The 19,549-nt window shown below is 51.5% G+C and overlaps 8 protein-coding genes across 8 annotated transcripts; 4 read left to right on the plus strand and 4 right to left on the minus strand.

Moving 5' to 3' along the window:
• Nucleotides 1–158: 158 nt before the first annotated feature.
• Nucleotides 159–1,481, minus strand: ASPVEDRAFT_139132 (WD40 repeat domain-containing protein; the record flags this gene model as incomplete). Its single annotated transcript, XM_040807549.1, has 2 exons — nucleotides 159–1,038; nucleotides 1,111–1,481. 2 exons carry the CDS (start codon nucleotides 1,479–1,481, stop codon nucleotides 159–161), a joined length of 1,251 nt encoding a protein of 416 aa, XP_040672090.1.
• Nucleotides 1,482–2,016: 535 nt separating this feature from the next.
• ASPVEDRAFT_55993 (glycoside hydrolase family 7 protein) lies at nucleotides 2,017–3,518 on the minus strand (the record flags this gene model as incomplete). Its single annotated transcript, XM_040815148.1, has 3 exons — nucleotides 2,017–2,805; nucleotides 2,865–3,248; nucleotides 3,300–3,518. The coding sequence occupies 3 exons, from the start codon at nucleotides 3,516–3,518 to the stop codon at nucleotides 2,017–2,019; spliced, it is 1,392 nt and encodes a 463-aa protein (XP_040672091.1).
• Nucleotides 3,519–4,165: 647 nt separating this feature from the next.
• ASPVEDRAFT_45724 (uncharacterized protein) lies at nucleotides 4,166–4,942 on the plus strand. Its single transcript, XM_040813374.1, has 3 exons — nucleotides 4,166–4,235; nucleotides 4,294–4,779; nucleotides 4,861–4,942. The coding sequence occupies exons 1-2, from the start codon at nucleotides 4,227–4,229 to the stop codon at nucleotides 4,534–4,536; spliced, it is 252 nt and encodes an 83-aa protein (XP_040672092.1). The 5' UTR covers nucleotides 4,166–4,226; the 3' UTR covers nucleotides 4,537–4,779; nucleotides 4,861–4,942.
• A 644-nt stretch (nucleotides 4,943–5,586) lies between these two features.
• Nucleotides 5,587–6,865, plus strand: ASPVEDRAFT_140037 (alpha/beta hydrolase; the record flags this gene model as incomplete). Its single annotated transcript, XM_040807623.1, has 2 exons — nucleotides 5,587–5,990; nucleotides 6,049–6,865. The coding sequence occupies 2 exons, from the start codon at nucleotides 5,587–5,589 to the stop codon at nucleotides 6,863–6,865; spliced, it is 1,221 nt and encodes a 406-aa protein (XP_040672093.1).
• A 240-nt stretch (nucleotides 6,866–7,105) lies between these two features.
• On the minus strand, nucleotides 7,106–7,392 carry ASPVEDRAFT_87640 (uncharacterized protein; the record flags this gene model as incomplete). The annotated part of the gene is made up of 2 exons (XM_040818113.1): nucleotides 7,106–7,310; nucleotides 7,364–7,392. The coding sequence occupies 2 exons, from the start codon at nucleotides 7,390–7,392 to the stop codon at nucleotides 7,106–7,108; spliced, it is 234 nt and encodes a 77-aa protein (XP_040672094.1).
• Nucleotides 7,393–8,234: 842 nt separating this feature from the next.
• Nucleotides 8,235–8,766, plus strand: ASPVEDRAFT_32638 (uncharacterized protein; the record flags this gene model as incomplete). Its single annotated transcript, XM_040810627.1, has 3 exons — nucleotides 8,235–8,290; nucleotides 8,330–8,409; nucleotides 8,441–8,766. 3 exons carry the CDS (start codon nucleotides 8,235–8,237, stop codon nucleotides 8,764–8,766), a joined length of 462 nt encoding a protein of 153 aa, XP_040672095.1.
• A 3,834-nt stretch (nucleotides 8,767–12,600) lies between these two features.
• On the plus strand, nucleotides 12,601–14,111 carry ASPVEDRAFT_45727 (autophagy protein 5). The gene is made up of 4 exons (XM_040813375.1): nucleotides 12,601–12,694; nucleotides 12,745–12,875; nucleotides 12,923–13,358; nucleotides 13,441–14,111. The coding sequence occupies exons 2-4, from the start codon at nucleotides 12,753–12,755 to the stop codon at nucleotides 13,893–13,895; spliced, it is 1,014 nt and encodes a 337-aa protein (XP_040672096.1). The 5' UTR covers nucleotides 12,601–12,694; nucleotides 12,745–12,752; the 3' UTR covers nucleotides 13,896–14,111.
• A 753-nt stretch (nucleotides 14,112–14,864) lies between these two features.
• On the minus strand, nucleotides 14,865–17,343 carry ASPVEDRAFT_32640 (SAM and PH domain-containing protein; the record flags this gene model as incomplete). Its single annotated transcript, XM_040810628.1, has 3 exons — nucleotides 14,865–17,036; nucleotides 17,094–17,276; nucleotides 17,341–17,343. The coding sequence occupies 3 exons, from the start codon at nucleotides 17,341–17,343 to the stop codon at nucleotides 14,865–14,867; spliced, it is 2,358 nt and encodes a 785-aa protein (XP_040672097.1).
• Nucleotides 17,344–19,549: the final 2,206 nt, after the last annotated feature.

The following is a 19,549-nucleotide window of genomic DNA, read 5'->3' on the forward strand; positions in this document are numbered from 1 at the left end:
GGAAATCCCCCACCCGATCCGATATTAGAGATGTGCCGAGTGCCTGGGTGCGGAATTAAACGGTGGCGGCTGAGTAATTGTTTTTAGGTGCTCTACATGTAGAGTAAAGTACTGGGTATTGTACATGGGTATGGTATCGCTCAATAATCAATGGTCCCTTAATCCATATCGGCAAACGCCATCACCTCCCGACCCTTACCACGGCCCTTGCCCTCTTGCTTCTTGCGCTTATTCCGCGATTTATCCTTCTTCTGAGTCTCGCGGTCACTGTCATCCGAGTCATCACTGTCGTCGCTATCCCCCCCAAACATGCGCTTCCCACCGGCCAAGTCACCGTTGGAGTCTGCCGTGTCGTGCCAGACCTTGACAATTTGCCCACCTCCACTAACCATGCGACCCTCAACATCGAATCCAAGTCCAACCACGCCTTCTGTCTCATCGTGCGTAAGCTCTGAAACCACCTTGTTCATACCCATTCTCACAAACTTCACCTTTCCACTTCCGAGACCAGCGGCGATCATCTTGCCCTTGCCGAGCTCATCAGGAACAACACTAAGTGCCTCAAGGGACTCTCCACCGGCCGCGCCCGCACCTTTCTCAACATAAATTCGCTCATCCTGGTCATCCCAGACACCTTTCTCCCAGAGCGTCAAGATGCCACTGGAGCCACCAACAATAACCTTTTCACCACGGCTTGTCCCACCCGCTGACAGGCCGCCGATGTACGTAGAACTGATGAGCTCTTCTTCCTGGTCTTCACTGCGCACGAGCACGCCCCGTCGTAGATCTGTAACAGCCAGCGTTGTTCCACCCGTCGTCACCCACTGCTTGCTGAATCCCGAAGTACTGGTATCCGATGCAGGAAGCGGTGTCAGAGACGAAACATAGTCATCGTGGGGACGGTGCGTTTGCTGAGGTTTAGCCGAGACTTTCGAATATGGGACTCGCAGGTCATATAAGTGCAGCTTGCTCGAATCCGTAGCAAGAAGCAAAGTCTGAGGAGAAAGCGCATGAACAACAGTCGGCGCATCAATGGACCTATCCATTGAACCCAATTAGCATCTCAAACTGTAAATCAGCCATTGAGGGCCCAAAGAAAAGAAAACTCACCCATCCTTCGCCGTCGGAATAGCAAGCTTATTCTCCACAACCCCAGTCTCGGTCTTCGCAGCTTTAAGCAGCCCATCCGTTCCCGCAGAATACAGCGTCTCCCCATCAACCCCAAACGCTAACGTGCGACAACTCCCCTTATGCCGCCTCGTGCGCCACACTGTATCAATGTGTCCCGTGCCATTGCGCGAGCTAGAAACTGACCCCTGGTCCCCCTCATCATCGCTATTCTCTTCTTCTTCTTCAACCGGAAGGCGGAATGTCTGGACGTGGCCGGTGGACAAGCCGACGGAGATCACGGGCTCGGAGGGATGGATTGCCTGTGCGAAGAGGTCTCCGCTTAGCGGGAGGGTGCAGACTGTGTCGAACATGGGGATAGGACACAATTGCGTGCAATTTGTTTGTTCTGGCGCTTTTTTCTGGCGATCGTCGGTTTTTTTTCCAGCCTTGCTTTGGGGAGCTTTGCGTGGTGTTTGATTTGTTTGGTTGTGTGGGTGCGGACCGAGTGATATTCCGCTTATCTGATAAGGATTGGTTTTGCGATCTATATTGAAGCACAATGAGGATTTTGGTGAGTTTTTATGGCCAACATATTTCAAGAGGGAAAAGAAGTGGGGGGAAACACTAATTCTTATATTCTTAGGAAGGGAAGTCATTTGACTAATCTTATTCGGTACATAAAACAACAAAAAAGATTCAGAAAAGGATAGAACAGCCTGCCGACGCTCAGAAGAGTAGATCAGCAGGTGTCGAAATCATACAGAGACAAGAAAGAAAATAGCCAAGCTAGCTGGGTAGGGTCTATGTCCAGTATATACAAATTTTGGGACTCGGGAGCTCGAATCAACAATCAGAAGCATCTTGCGGCGCACAGGGTATGTTGAGACAACCATCTACTATACCCGCTTAGAAGCGGCGAGCAGTAGAGTTGGAGCCGGAGCCAGTGCCGGCGGAGTCAAAGGTCGAGCCAATAGGTCCGAACTTGATGTTAGAGAAGGTGACGGAAGCGTCGCCGTGCTCAGACTCAACGTTGGTGGGGTCGCCGGCTCCGTTTTCGCAGGTACCGCGGGCAACACCAGGGGTGCTGGGATCGGCATCCTCGGGGTAAGAGCTGTCGAGCCACATCATGCTGGCGTAGTGGTCATCCCAAATAGAAAGAATGAGAACCATGGCCGAGGAGGCATCACCCATGCCGGTGAGACCACCGTGCTCAGCGAAGATGTCCTCATCACCAAAGGCGGTCTTCTGGGCAGTGCAGAACTCGGTGGTGATCGAGTTGCCTTCGACGCCATCAACGTTGGAGGCAGAGTTGGCAATAACGTTTCCATCCTGGACGTAGAAGCGCTTGATCTCGGAAAGGGAGCCACCGTCAGCAATGAATTGGGTCACAACAGTTATCTTACTGGCGGTGTCCACAAGGCCGCCAGGGCCATAGAAGCTCTCGTTGCCCATGCGGTAGGAGTTGAAATCACATCCATCAGGGTCGCAAGTACCAGCATAGCGCTCAGAGGAGTAGGTTCCTCCACAGGCATCGCCCTCGCACATGGTCTGCTCAATATCATCACAAGGGTGAGGGGTGTAGGCAGTAGAGATGCTGTTAGCTTCCCAGATGTCCATCTCAGGACAGCAAGAACCCATTCCACCAACACCTGCGTTGGCGTCACTGTCAGATGGTTCCCATCCTTCAACGTTGGCCTGCACCAGCGTTAGCGAGGTTTCGAAAAATGTTGGAGCATCCAGAATTCTTATCTTACCAAACCGTTGATGAACTTGATGTCACGCGGGCATTGCGAGTCGCAGTAACCAGTTCCATACTTGGCACCAGCCTTGTTGTTTTCATACTTGGCCAAGCCACCATCGGCGTCCATCGATGTGAAGTACAGAGCACCGTTCAGACCGCACGGGAGGTTGGAGACGTCAACGTCAAAGGTGAACTCATTGTTGAGGAGGTCGAAGGTCTGGTATGTCTCATCGTCCTCCATAAGGTACACACGAGAGCCAACGTTCTCACCAGTGACGAATTTCAGGGTCAATGCGTCACCAGTGGACGTGATACCGTAGGTAGCCTCGTAGTCAGCACCATCAACCGCGCAGGCCGTAGCGCACGACTCATTGTCGGGGCAAAGCGTCGCGTCCCACTGTTTGACATAATTAGTTAAGAAGCATCGAAGTTAATACAAGTCACTTGCCTCATTGCCAGTGTAGCAGTTGGTGGAGTCGTCAACTCCGTGAGTCCAACGCCAGTTGGAGTCGAGCACAACGGAACCCGAGACCTCAGTACACGTTCCGCTGGCTTCACATCTTTGCCATGTCAAGGGTGGGTGAACTTCCTCCTGCAGGGTGCCTGCCTGCTGGGCCCGGGAAACGGACAAAAGGGCAGCAGAGAAGAGAAGAGCGCGCTGATACATCTTGTCTGAAAAGATACGATGCTTTCTTTTTTGTGTCTTTGTTCTGTCCGGCAGAGTTGATAATCGGATTCAGGGAGCGGGCAGAGCTCCAGCCTTTATACCCTGATCTGGAGATCAATCTTTCAACCTGAATCATTTCGATTCCCATTTCGAGAGGATCCAGGCACCCTCCGTAACTCAAAACGGTGCGCCGGACCGCGGTGCCGTGCTGTCCACCGTTTCAGAAAAATGGCAAACCATGGCGGATTCAAGGCACCGGGGCAATCTCCATGTCGCAAATCCGGATGCGTGCGTCCCTTCGGCTACGCCAGGAGATCGGACCCATCTATTGAAGGTTGTGGAGTTCTTGCCAATAAGCAGTAGAGATACTAATTGGTTTGATAGTCAAATCAAATGCAAGACCACGGAGGAATCTCCGGATAAAATGCGTCTGATACAGCGCAATATCGGGGAAGCATTTTGTCGATCTCGTTTGAGGCGTGGGCTCTTGCAAGGGTGGAAAAGTTGTGCGCCTCTCCTGCAGTTGTGTCCGATGGTGGCCGGTAGAACTGACGAGGGATCATGACGAACGACGGCACATACTCATTAGTTCGGCTCCTGAGCTCCTAGCTTCGAAAGACAGTTCAGGAAGGAACCCTTGAAGGCAGCTCGTAGGCATAGTAAACCGCCCATATAGCTATTCAGGAACAACTCGGTACCTGGCCCTAGATGAACGCACTAGTCCAGACCGTCGCTATCAGATGATTGCCAGATTGGAGGGAAATAGGGTGAATACCCTGTCAGCCCTAGCCCGTTTCATACAGCAATAGCATTCTCCATAGATAGCGCCAAAATTTCTCCGGAGGGGGATAGTCAGGAAGTGGGGGTTGGGACCTTCAACCGTTTGAGTATCGATGTCAAAGACGAAGGAGGCCTATCAAAGTCAATACCAAAAAGGCGTGGCGAAAAACAGGACGTGACGTCGATTGGGCATCCGCAGTATCCTGAAGCATCCAGAGTTTTGGTGGAGATTAATTAATATCCCTTAGGCTGTTCTTCACCCTCGCGATCTCCGGGGTGCGGGGGAGGCGCAGGAATCCCGTCAATTGCAGGCAAGCCCCAGGCTCTGCACGAGAGTTCGGACAACGCCAGTGTTTCGCTTATCGCCTGACTCGACTTTTGACAGCCAAGAGCGCTCCACATAGTCAAAATTCACAAGCATTCAGCACGGCCATCTTGGAGAACAGATCTGAGCCTATCCCAAAAAGCATCGAAGTTGTAGCTGATTCGGGACCATCAGTATACTGTGAATCCAAAAACAGCCGTCATTATCAGGGACGCGGAGATAGAGTGGGCATCATACCATCATCACAGCTGACAGGGGTGTGCCGTGAAGGATGCCGGTTTGTCGTCGAGAGCGTACCTTGCCGATCATTGCCTCTCTGCACTCGGATGCCGTCGAGCCAGGAAACATTCTCAGTCCATCCACAAAAGAGACGCGGAGATTCGTATCCGGCATTCTGCTTGATTTATCCGGATTCAAGTCAAAACACTTCTCAAACTCCACCACGGAGGATTCCTCCGCTTTGCATCGAGCAAGAGAATGTCAAGCAGAGCATGGGAGATCCACAGTGACTGGATGGAAGCCGCAGGACGCAGCGCTGCCTTTTTGTCACGGCGCCTGGGATTCCCGGCGTGTCCGGCTCGTCTACAAGGTTGACGAGGGATGCCGCATGACACTCCATATGTCATCTGCACTGCAATGCCTGCACTGGCAAACGAATGTTGACTTTCACGGTGAGGCTGTATAACAGTCACATGATGCTGTACCCGTGACAGTCGAGTAACGTGCAGCGCTGGATCGTACTAGCCACAAATAGCTAGCGTAGACCCGGACCTCGGCCGGCTGCCTTATCCCCAAGGATCCAACTCAGGAACGCCTCATCTTCAACCTTTGGGCCGACAAGCTCCGACACTTCCATCGCATCATCGCTTTTTCTCTTTTGGGTTCTTTCATCTTTAGAACCCCTTAAAAAATTAGAAATCCTGGGCCTGGGCCGTGACAGCTTTACTTAGTCCGATCGCAGCCATGGCTCAATGGTACAGCCAGCCTTTCGAGAACCTCTCGGCTTCTCTGGCGGATCCTCGCTCGCATTATACCCTGCTCGCTGCCGCAGGGGTGTCCCTAAGTGTAGCTCTTTGCCTACGTGCCCTTTATCCGGACCGACAGGTGGAGAATAAAATTATACATTCTCCCCTAGCTGTCACACAATCTACGGTCTCGGATAACCGTGATCACCCACTGCCACCCGATGCACTCCCGGGGGCTCGAGATGTGCAGACACCATACGGCTCGATCCGTGTCTATGAATGGGGTCCCGAAGATGGCCCAAAAGTACTTCTCGTCCACGGAATCACCACCCCCTGTATTGCCCTCGGTGGACTCGGGCACGCCTTAGTAGACCGAGGTTGCCGAGTGATGTTATTCGATCTGTAGGTCTCACAAGCTCGTACGAGATAGGAACCGTTGTTTGCTGATAATTGGAATTAGATTCGGTAGAGGCTATTCCGACTGTCCCTCTGACCTGCCCCAGGATGAGCGTCTGTTCGCAACTCAGATTTTCCTCGCTCTGGGTTCATCTTCAGTCCCATGGACAGGGACCGGCTCCGGTAAATTTTGTCTAGTCGGCTACTCCCTAGGCGGCGGCATTGCAACATCATTTGCCTCGTTTTTCCCCCAGCTCTTGTCAGCTCTGGTGCTTCTTGCTCCAGCAGGATTGATCCGTGACTCGCATATCAACTTCCGCACTCGGTTTCTGTACTCTGGAGGGCTCCCGGACGGACTCATCAGAACCCTCTCCAGTATGCGCCTGCGGGCTGGGCCGCTTTCAACCCCAAAGCCCGCGCAGAAGACATTCCGCGCCAGTGACGCTCTCACCGAGGAACTCTCTTCGCAAGGAACCGAGACGCAAGTCCTATCGCGGTCATACCCTAACGTTTCGGTTCCGGATAGTGTCTACTGGCAAGTGAATAACCACAGTGGTTTTGTGCATTCCTTCGTATCTAGCATGCGAAATGGGCCCATCTTGTACCAGCGGCAACGGGAAACATGGGAGCGCCTTGGAAAGTATCTATCCAAACAAAAAGGGCTCCCCGCCGACGAGCAGAAATCAAATGGCCTCCCCGCCGACAAAGTTGTGATTATGTGCGGCGAGAATGATCCTATTATCCTTCAGAACGAACTAACAGAAGATGCCAATGCAACCCTTGGAAATGATGTGGTCTTCAAATCATTCCCTGCCGGCCACGAGTTTCCAAGCACCAAATATGACGAAGTCGCACAGATCATCTCCGATGCTCTGCTTTGATTCGCTGAGCCCGGCGATTATACATCAACAACTGTCCCTCTTCTCTCTTTGGAACCCTGGACGCCCCATTATTAGACATCCACCGGCGAGAGTTTCCAACCGATCCCCCTAATCGCTAATGTCAATGCTTCTTACAATAGACCTTGTATATAGAAAGCACGCCAGACTATCCACATCCTTGCTGGTAGTCTGTGTCGGTGCTGCCCTTGAAATTTGCAATATCGAATTGGTGTTCCATTCTCATTTGTTCAAACCCTCGTTTGCTTCTTCCAATTGGCGAGCCAGCTCGCGATTGTGCTCTGAACGGTCCCCCATCCCAGCGTGAGCAAAATAAGGGTCTTCTGACTGAGTCGATTGAGCGAATCTGTCGATGCTGCTGTTGGCTTCTTGAGGCACATTGCTCACATTCTCCTCGGTGAGACTGTTATCTGTTCCGTTGGCTTCTCTGGAGTGGTAGTATTAGCGAGTTTTCCCCTGTTGTAGAGACTGAAGACCTACTGCGATGTTTGTTCTCCACTTGACGACATGGTATCTGCCCAATGCCTTTGGTTCTTTGGTGCTATTGTCCTGGTTTGGATGTGAAGATTCTCGTCCGTTCTCGGTGGTCGGGCAGTCAGAGCAAGTTGTGTCGAAGGGTGTATATCAAACCCAAGGGTGTAAGATAGAGATGAGCTTGCTTGTCTCGAAGGTCCTTCTTGGTGATTACAGGTGAGTAGCTAAGAATTGTCGAGGGGTCCACAAGCTTATATACCTCAAGGACTCCAGTTATTCATCCCGCTGGTCAGAATTAATGATCGAATATAGAAAGTGTCACAAGAGCCATGGGCGTGTGGATCCGAATAGCACCTAGGCAGCACACAGCTTCGCTTCCGTGGGCAGGAATGGAAGGGCTCAGTAAAGAACAGAAAGCGGGATAAAAATAAAAACGCGATTCGGCAAAAACAGCCAGAAAAAATAGAACAAATCGCTTCGGTGGATGATGCTGCGGTAGCCGGGCAAGATGGAGATCTTCAACTATACTGCGCTTCTGGGCAGGTTCTTCAAAAACAAAGTTTTATTCTTCGTTTCAATGTCCTCTCCTTTGGGTCATTCGAGAAGAGAACTCTGATTAGGGTTAGGCGCATTGGAGTGCGGTCCTCGCATTCTAAATTTCGACAACCGCGAGCCTTGAGCTCAACAATATGGTGTCAATCCTGCCTAGTAGGAGCACCAGGCTTGGTAAGCTGTGTCCTTGTTCTCAAAAAGAGCAAGATTTGCCATGTTTGGGGGCTAATCTCGACGCAGGACACTCAAAGTAAGCGGATCCTCCCCAGACGACAACTACGTACTGGGCCGAGGCGAAACGCTCTGGCAGGGGTCCATAAAAACCATGCGCATCGCGTCCGTCGGGCACATGAGCCGAAAGCCACCAGTTCCAGTTTCCCGGTAAATAAATTGGGACCAATGGGGCCAACCGCCCATCAGCCTTCGCCGCAGACTAGGAAGGTGCATCGAGATAACTTTGCCATTCCTGGTCTGGTCAACAAGGACCGCGGACACCGAAGGTAAGTATGTGATGTCTACTCTTCTTGGCAGGGCCAGTGGCTGAAACTCCAGATACCAAATCTTCGACATCTTCAAAGGCCGAAGGCAGGGCGGCACCTCTCACACGACCCGCTGATTGCAATGTCATTCGTAATGAGGCTTGTCTGGTTAATTTGGCTGGCCAGAACGGCTTGCCAAAGATAGTAAAGATCGAAGACAACCGTTTCGAAGATCAGCCGCATGTGGACGAACGTGGACGATCCCGTATAACTATGAAAATTCTTGATGACGATTGCTCACGCAGTCATCAACCCTCCCAGGCTCCCACGCTCTTGTGGACCTGGCGTCGGCAAAATCTTCAGACCTCCAAAATTTAAGTTTACTACACATGTGTCTCTGCACGAACCCAAGAAAAGGCAATATTGCATCCGTGTCGCGCAGCTTGCAGGTTTGGCAGGACCGTCAGATCCGACACCTATGGCACGATGCTTCTTACTTCGACCGCACATTTTTGCAACTGCACCTTTGACCATGAACAGCCCCCAACTACTCATAAAAGTTATCACACCTCCATGTCGAAAGTGTTGTTCTCGTTGGGTGTTTTTGCTTTTTTTCTCCCCACGATATCCCTACCTATCAATGATAAATTTTTATTAGGATTACGTTTCCCACCCTCCATGATGGTCTCCGCCTCCGAGGCCAATTTCAATCTTTTCACGTCGCTCTCACCGAAATAGCGTCTCGGATCGCCCACCGCTTGTTGCTGCCCGGCTGGGTCTCATCTTTTTGGCTTACCAGAAGATGTGTCTGGATGATCGTCATAACTATTGCTTAAACTAGGCGCTAAGGCTGTGAACTATGACGAGAAGCCCCTGTATTTGCAGCCAACTAAGTTTTCTGACGTGAGCTCCGCTTAGTTGGCAAAGCAAGGGTTATGATTCATGAAGCGCACCTCTTGTTCAAAAGCAATACTACGCTTGCTAGATTGGGGCGGCAGTTAGTTAGTCTTTTGCTCTTCCGAAATTACGTCCTGCTGCGCCTCAAACCGTGGGATATTACGGTTTTCACCACCTGGCGCGACGCGATGCCGTTGGCTCACGAACAATCGGCATCCCGCGCGGCTCATCAAGCTTCTCGCCATCTGTACCAGGTCCAAAGAGCCGGGTTTTGACATGAATCCTGATTCCTTTCTTGGGTTAGGAACATCGGCGCCAACAGCTGTGGTTCTGCGCGAAAAGGGGTGGGCCAAAATATTAACTTTTGGCTATTTATTTTCAGAAGCCGAAAATATCAGTGCGCGGAAATTTTATGTTTTCATTTGAGTCGTGTCCTCCTCAATTGGCCTTCGCCGTGGTACCGTCCAGCCACATCGGATTGATCGAAAATATCAAGCTCTTGGCCATCGCTGTATTACCGTAGAACCGCCTTCGCTAAACCCCCGGAAATTACACATGCTGATGTTGTTTCAGAAGTTGCTCTGCAGGCTGGCACAGGACCGTCGACATTATCTCGTCTATTCGCTTTTGCAAGCATACGGGATCGCTGATAAGCAGACCCTCGCCCTGACACGAACCCATGTTTTGGGCTTCTCTCCAGGAACCACACGATCAGCCTTCAGTCTTATTCAGATATTACCAGTCCGAACTTCGGCCGTATTGGTCTTGGCTGGCTATCCCCCGTTGCCAAGCATATCGTTCGCACAGATTTGTGGCCCTGTGCGGTGCACTGCCTTGCAGCTCAAATAAGATGCTGCCAGTGCCAAGCATCGAAATGCAGCAGCGTCGTCATTCGGAAAGAGATGAAGAGGGAAGTCCGCTGCTCGTTCCGCGATCTTAACAGATCCCGTCACTACCTATACTGCGCCTCAACGGACTTCTTTCCTTGCACGGTCATGGTGGTTGTGACAGGGGTGGAAGGTATCGACAACCTGCAGTACCTCGCTAATCCTCCCTTGAATTTCCAGACCTGCGTAACCGAAGCCACAGGAGTTGAAACACCTGGATTATGGATACCATCCTTCGTGCCAAGATTAAGCATGACGTGATGTCTGCAGCCCATGGCCTTAAATCTTCATGGCTCGGTTACGACCGTACGAGCTGCCGCATACCCGTCCACAATCTAGCCTGCAAAAGCCCCCGTCTAAAAGAACGACTTCTCAGTTGAGTAGTAGCCCCCGTGCGCCATTTTCCATCGGCCTGGAAAATCCGAAAAGGGCTGAGCTTCCGAAACCAAACTTGAACTGGGGTCCCTTCACGACTTCATTCCGTCTTGGCCGGAACCCGATGCCCGAATCCTCGAAGGTGAGCCAAACCAAACCTCTCTGTACTTTCAGACGGGGTGCCGCCGGCTCAAAATGTACCTATGCGCCGGACGATCTTTAACTTTCTGGCAACCCGCGCATTTTATATCTCCAAATAGCTATCCAATGGTCCGTGCTTAAGCGCGTCCTTCTTTTGTGTTTTGCTCGATGCACCAAACACGATGGCCCAGCAGTATACCTGTCGGACTGGCTAATTAGAGCCTTTCTCAACTTCTCATATTCCCGATGAACATGAGCTTTGCACCTCTCCCCCAATATACAAGGCCCAGCGTCGGATAATCCCTCAATTTGATCCACAATAGCTGCGGTCGAGAGGGGGGATGGGGTCCCGCGAAGCCTCAGCGTGCATATCGTATCAAGCCACTTGGTTCATTCAACCAAAGCTCAGCTCAGGCGTTCTCGGCTAATACATTACTGCGGATTACGTCTGTTCTCTGCGTGTTATTGGTATCCTGCTTCGCTAGGAGCTAACTCCGCAGCCGACGTTGAAGCACCGCCACGTGTATCCCTTGCTTCTTCCACTAAAATTTAAGGGTGCATCAACACGACCGAGCAGGCATGCAGCGTTTCAGGCTAACCCAGATATAGAATGCTTTAGAGAGGGGCCATAATTCAAGCTGAAGGCACGCCGTTGGCGCGAGGGAGGGCTCTATCCCTTGCAGACCAGATGCCATCCCATTTCTGCTCGGCAGCTTGCAGCCACTCCACTCGGCGTTGGTAGGCTTACGCCAAGGTCATTCTCTGTCGTTAATTTTAAACAGGAATCATAGCGTAAGGTCTGTGGAGGTCAAAACCGACAAACTGGATGTGCATATTCTAGTGTTGATCATACTGGCAGCATGACCAAGGACCACTCCCATAAGCTCAACAGAGTAGCGGCCAGAGTACATTCTTGACCACTACAGCCGCTTCACGTCAGAATAGTGAGCCACAATCATCGTTTCCGTATCAATGCGAATAACAGGCAAAGATTTGAATGCCCCGGGCTATAATACGCACTCATTGAGTGTAAACCCCGGCCATGCATCTTTAGTGAATGGACGCCCGTTGCCTTTCTTATCGGAAATATGATGACGTGGCTCAGGTAGAGACGCCCAGAAGAGCGCCACGGTGTGCAAATTGCGTGCAATGTCTCCGCGGACCGCAACCGTGCATACATGAATCTTACCACTGAGCATATCTCGTGCCCTCAGAGCTCATCTAGCCTTGCTTTGTCCGTGGGCATTCGGTCTTCAAAGCCTTGGATACGAGCAGCGTCTCGAAGCGAAGCTGAAGGCAACCGCCCACCTGCCATCAATAACCACCAAAAAAGGAATCCTACATTGACCTTTTGCTGTCATGAAAGTCGGCCCGCTCTGCGTCCCCAGCGATGACCACGAATTCAATAAGAGCTTCTCGCTACTCCTACAGGTAGACCGCAAGGGGATATTATGGGAAGGGATGACTATGGCTAATTCAAGGTCGCTCACGAAGGATGAGTAGTGGTTTCTCCCTGTGCCGGTAGGTGTATTCCGCATAGGAGAAAGAGGTTGTATTCTATATTTCGGCTGCCGTTTAACAGCCTTATAAATACATTCTCGAGATGGTCATATGCAGTTTTTACTGTCAGATGATGCAGATATATGTTTCCACTCCTAGGGTATTTACAGATTGCATCCATGAAATTGAACGGCTATAAACCTATAAGTGCATGAATAGCTGGAAATTACATTCTATAGACTATTTAAATCATAAAATGAGTAACGAAGACACCGTGACCAGCAACAGTATACTGGGCATATCACGTGCAGGCCATGATCGGGAAAGTTGCCTAGTTGAGGAGTCTCAACACGACTTCTTCCATCTTCACTACAACATTCTATCGCCATTCATCATCTTCTCGGTTGCTTAGTTTTGCGCAACACCAATATCCTATTTCTGAACCCGTAGGAGGGCCTGCCTCTGCGGACTATGTCGTAGTCCCGTGGGGAGATAGTCTCGGTAATGTTTGTCGCCTTCCCGCTCCACAAGGACAAATGCACTAACACTCTGTCAGGTACAAGCATGGCTATGGATCAAATCACATTAAGCTCTATCCAGAAGTCTATCTGGGAAGGCCAACTCCCTCTACATATTACTCTCGTTCCATCTGAAAGTCGCACCTACGACCAGACAGATCCATATCTCGTACGAGCCCCTCATATCGCTATGAGCTAGGCTAATCAACGTTCCAGATTTCCTTACCGCGGATTTCATATCTGCCATCTCTCCTCTCCAGACTCAAGGCTTTCTTCTCTTCATCACTCATTGACCCCGCCTCCTCAGAACCCCATGACGGTTGGTTCTCCTTCGAAGGCGTCCCGCTGAAATGGCACTACCCCGTCGGTCTCCTCTATGATCTTTACGCGGGTGCGGACCCAGCGACCAAATCGAGTGAAGATGATTACTCGCCCACTTCGGAAGCCGGTCCCCTTCCCTGGCGACTTGTTGTGCATTTTAGCGACTGGCCCGACGAGGAGCTCGTCCGTCTTGACGCACAAGGCATGGTCATGAACGATGCCTTCATCAACAGCGTCAAAGAGGCTGATTTCGTGCGCAACGGTACCGCAAAGGGAATCATGACTCTCTCGAAGGATGATTCTTCGGGTTTATGGAAGGCCGTTCAAGATGGTAAACTATCCCAAGTCCCATTCCCCCAAAACAAACCAAACCGTGGACTTCCATGCATATAGCCAACGCTAACCTGACAAAGTCGACCTCCCCTCCTTCCAACGAATAATGAACATCCTCCTCCCACTAAACTCCCATCAACCCCTCCGCAACCTCCCTGTCCGCCTCTTCCTCCCTCTCCCACCAAAGCCAGACTCCGATTCCAACTCCCCCTTCCTCAAAGTGGTCCAATCGCCCATCCCGCCAACGATATCTGTCACGCAGCCCCAGCAACAGATGAACCAGTCCACTATACTCTCTTCATCGCGCATCTCGGGGTCAGTATCCGCAGGGACACCGCAAACGCAAACGCAAACTATCGGCACAGCACTTCACTCTATCCTACCCCATCTATTTCCGAGTCGCAGGACCCCTGTCCTGGCGAAGCCTGTGCTGCATGGTGCCGCGGTGCCGATGTCTGCGCCTGTGGAGGAAGTGGTGAGGTGCGCGGCTTATGGGGATGGGTGGGTTTACATTGTTGTGAGGATGATGGGGTAATGAGATACATGCTGCTACTTATCATAAGAGGGTGATCCAAGCTCCACGTTCTTGATGACCTTATTATGAGAAATCATACATTCTTCTCGATCGTGCTGTTTTAGCCTAGCCAGTATCAGATGATCCGGTTTTATCCTAGCACTGCGTCCACCTTAGGCCTTAGCCAATCCAGTCGTAAGTCCGTCGCTTGTAACGCCGGCGGTTAATTAGCAGTCAATACAACAAATATTTTTAGAAACGCCTACTCGGCGCCAAGTGGGTACTGAACAAGTCAGTCAGTCTCTCTACTCCTTACTCCGTACTTAAATCACACCTGGGGTTGGGAACGGCAAAAGAAGCACCTCAGCGACGACACTAATGCCGCAATACTATTTATCTATACGATACTATAGTTCCTTCCCACCTCACGGTTCCAATCGCAGTCTCTACCAAGCCAGGCCAGACTGACCTCACTAACTACCTAGGTACATGATCGTCCGGGTTATGCATAACTAATAAACACAGACAATGCAGAACAAGATCAGATAACAATCTGAGACGCAGTAGCAAAACAAAAAAAACCAACAAAAAGCAACGCAGCTAGAGCGAATAGGCAAAAACAGGAACGCAGCAAAACACGTGGATAAAATGGGAGAGTATCTCGGGTATCTGAATCTTCTGCGTCGGCCAGCGACGACTGCTGTGTCCTGGGACAACGAAGTCTTAAGAGGTCGTTAAGTCGTCACTTGTATGTATGTATTAGACAGGAACAAAAAGAAAATGATGATAATGAGGGGTATGTGTGCAAGTAGTACGTTCGAAAATCAGAACCAGACCCAGTGTGAATGCAATCTGAGGGCAACAAAAGCCATATACTGACGTGAGGTGGAAGTCGGGTCTTGAGAATAGAGTACAAGGCGATTAGTGTGTTGCGGGGGTGCTTCGTTTCTTTCCTTTTTTTGCTTTTTAATCTTTTTTTGGTTGCTGTGCTTAGATGAAGTTTCCGTTGACTTGCATCTCAGCGCCACCTTCCTTGCCCTTCTTGAGGGCCTTTGCGAGCATGAGCTCGCGCATCCAGTCAATGCGCTCGTCGCGGGACTTAACGGCGAAGTGGTGGCTCTTGATGTCATTCTTGCTGAAGAGGACCTTTTTCTCATTTTCCTTGGAGGCAGGAACAAGAGAAAACGCGAAGGCGGCGTCGTCCTGGCTTACGTTTGTACCGGACCGGAGGACGGACTTCTTAAAGGCAGCAGAGAGCTTAGAGTTGGTGCCGTTGGTCGAGCAGGCGACGGTGTAGTCGTCGACATTAATGAGGTCCAATGCTCGCGAGTGCCGAAGGGCAGCAAGTTCATCCTTGTGCATGGCAAGGTTGGTTCCACGGAGAGTGAAGTGAGCATCTTGCCAGTCATGGCGGAGGAAGCGAGCGGGCTTGCGCTTCTTCATCCAACCAGCCTTGGTCACATCGGGGTCGGATGAAAGGGAAGAGTTGTAGCCGTGAAGCGGGATGCTGCGCGAGGTCTTTGGCATGTCAGAGGGGTTGTCGATCGGAGTGAGCGGCTTGTCCTCGTGAACTCGCGGCAGGGACGGCGCGTTGCTGTTAGTCCGGGGCCGGGTGGAAGCGGATCGCATGTATGGCTCCTGCTGTTGCTGGCGCTGCAGCATGATGTTTCCATACTGCATGTTTGGCGGCACGGATTGAGAGGTGTCCCGAGCAATGGGCCCATCGGGGATCGCAGTTACAGGCACATCAGCTTCGGTGAAGGGTGTGCCTTGGCGGTAGCGATCGATAGAGGGCATGTACTGGGCGTTGCTGAACGGCCCATACTGCTGGGTAGCGGTAGGGGACGCATACATAGCGGTATCGGGCTGGCCAGTGGCAGTGGTCAACTCATCCGAGTCCTCGTCTTCGGCGGGGATCGTGAGCTTTGGGAGACTGCGGAGGTTCTGAGACCGGGTCTTGCCCCGCGAGACAACCGCAGGAGCCGTCTTTGGAGTCTTGGGCGGCGGGGAGTAAAGGGGCTCAGAGTGAGGAGAACTCTCATCGCTGTCGGAGCCAGAGGGAGGGTCGACACCCTGGTAAGAAAGGAAATGCCGGATGCTTTCCTGGGGGTCCACCCGGGTTACTCCATTCAGTGCTTCGGCACAGAGACGGGGAGTCTGCATGGCTCCGAAGACATCTGAAGAAGCGGCAACGGATGGCTGAGCATCTGAAGTGGGCCGCAGCAGATTTTGTGCTGTTTCAGGGTTGCCTGGGTTGCCTGCAACCATGGCATCCCCTGCAGGTGAAAAAACGGTGTTAGGAAACTCAGCAGCGAGCTTCTCGATTTGACGTTGCCTTCGGCGGTACTTGGGGCAGTTTACTCCCTTGGAGCAGCTGTGAGGTTTCGGGAGAACCTGTTCAATACCCACGATGGAGACGTGCTTGTTATTTACTGGTTCTTGGCCCTGAGTTGGAAGACTCTCTGGGCCATTCAGGACCTCTCCAGTCGGTGAGACAGTCATAACATAGGACCTCCGCGCACGTGGTGACCCGGATCGAGAAGAACCGAGACTAGATTGAACCCGTGGGGACCCCTTCCGCATGGTATTACGTAGATGGTCAATTGAGCCCATAAGCTGGTGACGCTTGCCGAACGATTTGACACCCAACTCCTTCAGATCGCTACCCTGGAGGCTAAGAAGCACTGTGCCAGTGATATCGTTGATCAGGAATGTGTCAATCACGGTCTCATCGTATCCACCGATGTGTAGCCAGTGAGCTACCTGGCTGGGACTCCAGTTTCGAATCTCCTGCTCTGCGACTTGCGAGACGTCGGGGTGTACCGTATTATAAGCCTTGGGTGTGCAGGGAGAAAACATGTACTTGTTCGGAGTTGGCTCGGAGTCGGTGGGCTCAGACTGAGGCTGACTGAACCGAGGTTGGGACTCAGGTTGGGACTCGGGCTGGGAGAAACGTGTTTGGACAGGCGACCTTTCGAAATAGAGGTCGATTTCTGCCGTGGGAGGAACTGAGCCCATCGACCCAACCGATGAGCGGAAGAGATGAGGACCAGAGGGTCCCTTTATCATTTTGTCAAGCTGGAAATTGAAAGGCTGCCTTGGTGCATTATCTGGCGTGGCAATGTCAGGTGTGGAAATCGAAGAGTTGCTGTCATGGCCAAACTAGAGCGGATCCAAGTCAGTGCTATTATTCTTAGTTTGATATACAGTAATACTTACTGAGCCCATGCTAACACGTGGGGACTCATCTTCTTCATCGCTGTATTCAAAGTCGGTATCGGCGAAGTCGGTTGCGTTGGATAAGCGGGTTTTTACGACCTCCCAGTCAGGGTTGAAGTATCCAGCGGTCTTGGTATTGACTTGTGCGGGCGCTGCCCTTCGCCGAGCACGAAGTGATGTGGCCTGGGATCCATGAAATTAGACTTCGCTCGAGTACTCGAATGCTCACCAGCTTAGACTGACTTACCATTGTGTTAAAGTGTGAAGAGAACTCTGAACCAGTCAGGGAGGGGTGGATTCAGTATGGTAGCTGAAGGATATCACTCAATGATACCAATAGCAGTTCTAGTGAGGGCCAAACTGCATCCTTAAACGAGAAGAGCTCGTACGGAGAAAGGGAGGTAAAATAAAAAAGAGGAGAAACGGTGAAACGAGGAGAGGGCGAGTATAAGAACGGGGCAAGCAGATGAGCCGGCGCCTAAGGCGAGAGCGACAGATGGCAGGGGAGGGGGTGCGTTAAAACGTAGCCCCAGCGACAATCACTCTGACAGGTTGTTTTCGGCGATAGCGAGGGCCGTGACTCGCAGAGATGGTGAAACATAGCGCTTTCGTTTTCACAACGGACATCGATGCAGCACAGCCGAATGGCCAGTTTTGCGGGCGTTGTTCGTGAGAGGACGGTGATGTAGTGATCACCTTGCAGTAGCTCGAGGTTCGTGGCTTGATCCCGCAGAAATAACAGCCAATGGAAGCCACGCCCGTGAGGAGCCAAGACGCAGCGAGGGGCCGGCCAGACGATGGGAGGCTGTGAGAGGCCGATGTGTTGTCTGTACGCGCCGGGCTGCGGGATCGCATCGTGGGATTCGCCGTCTGGAGCCCGTGACTGGCTGCTGACTGTTAGCGCTGCAGCTCTGCGGCCACAAATTCCTCGATCCTTCACCTCTCGTTTTCCATCCTTCCCCAGGGAAGCTTGCTCCTCACCGATCCTCTGAGCAATCACATCGAGTCTGCACGCGCCTTGCTGGCCTCGTCTTCCCTGCTCTCGTCCCTCTTCGCCCAATCGCTTGCACTCAGTGACTGGCGGCCCATCTTTTGTCAGGCTATCCCTTCCCCCAGCGGTAAGGAATCGTTCGCGATTTGTGCAATCTCTCTATTTGGAGCGGCACTTATCTCCAACCGGATTATGCTGTGTCGAATCGTGGGCATTGGCCCTCGAGCGAGGCTGGCCGTCGACGGAGTACTTGAAGCGGTATATCCCCAGCAACCACCCCAACGGCGCCTATTCTCGTGAATTCCATTCGTTCTTGCTGTACTTCTTTGTCCTCGACAATGATGAATTCATGTCCATCGTCTCATAGCAATCCGAACTTTATCACACCATTGATATCAGTTCGCGCCAATCTCCAGATTTGTCGCCGGGTTGAACTATCTGAGCTACTCTTCGCTCGGTTCTATTTCAAGAAGCCAATGCCAATTGCTCGAACCAGCCCTTAACCTGGCTCACAAGTCGTTTGCCTAATTTACGACGTGTCACTACCAAGAGGGCTAGTCGCCTCGATCCCGCAGTAGCTTTGGTGCGCAACGCAGATGCACCGCAGAATTCACATCACTTCCCCGCTCAGTAATCAAAGTAGATTGCGGAAGATACAGGGTTTCCCCTCATGCAACAATGGCCGTATTGGGAATATTCCCGAGTCAGTTACACAGCCATTCGTGTTCGTGCCCAACCCCGGGTATCTCGAATTGAAATCCACCTCAGGAGAATGAGGGATGGTACACGGTATACGAAAGAGAGAAAATCAAAGATCGACAATCGACGATATCAAATCTTGAAACATCCGGAAAACGAATCCTTAGGGGCGGGACAGACGGAACGGTCGGTGTGATTGTGACGAGACCCAGGGCTCAAAGTTTTCCGTATGGATCTCGGGTCTGATTTGGCCCGAAGCCACCACACAATCCGGACAGTCACATCCTACAATCACAGTCACGGGCTCACTGGGAAACAAAGTACATCCTTCAGGATCGAAGCCCCTCATTGCATCACGTTGGATCTCAGAAGTGAAGTGAAAAACGAGACTTTCTCTGTCCGCATTCTCTCAATTGTAATTAGGGCAATAGCCAATAAGGTATTTTCGGGTATGACAGGAGCACTGGGGAGTGATCGTCCGATGTCAGACTTGGAGGTGTCAGTGCACGATTATGCTCTTTACTTGGGCATCCATTTATGCAACAATGAACCATGAATATTCTTCCATTGAGATTTCATATACTCAAACTACAGGATATATAGGTACTTGAAGCTTCAAAGAGCGTGTCTACTGTACTCCCAACCATTGATCTTGTAGTACTAGCCTTTGACCTTGAGTAGTGTTCCTAGGTGGCCAGTTTAGGTGAATACTGTGCTGCCAGGCAAGGAGAACCGCATCGAGAACCTCGATAGAGGCTCTTCAATC

The sequence above is a fragment of the Aspergillus versicolor genome, assembly GCF_001890125.1.
Source record: "Aspergillus versicolor CBS 583.65 unplaced genomic scaffold ASPVEscaffold_10, whole genome shotgun sequence".
Classification (NCBI taxonomy): domain Eukaryota; kingdom Fungi; phylum Ascomycota; class Eurotiomycetes; order Eurotiales; family Aspergillaceae; genus Aspergillus; species Aspergillus versicolor.

Bases quoted from the DNA above. Each gene is read 5' to 3' on its own strand.
- ASPVEDRAFT_45727 (XM_040813375.1), top strand. From the start codon at position 12,753: ATGGCTATGGATCAAATCACATTAAGCTCTATCCAGAAGTCTATCTGG. The intron at 12,876-12,922 runs GTACGAGCCCCT...TCAACGTTCCAG, and splicing joins ACCAGACAGATCCATATCTC to ATTTCCTTACCGCGGATTTC. The intron at 13,359-13,440 runs GTAAACTATCCC...AACCTGACAAAG, and splicing joins ATGGAAGGCCGTTCAAGATG to TCGACCTCCCCTCCTTCCAA.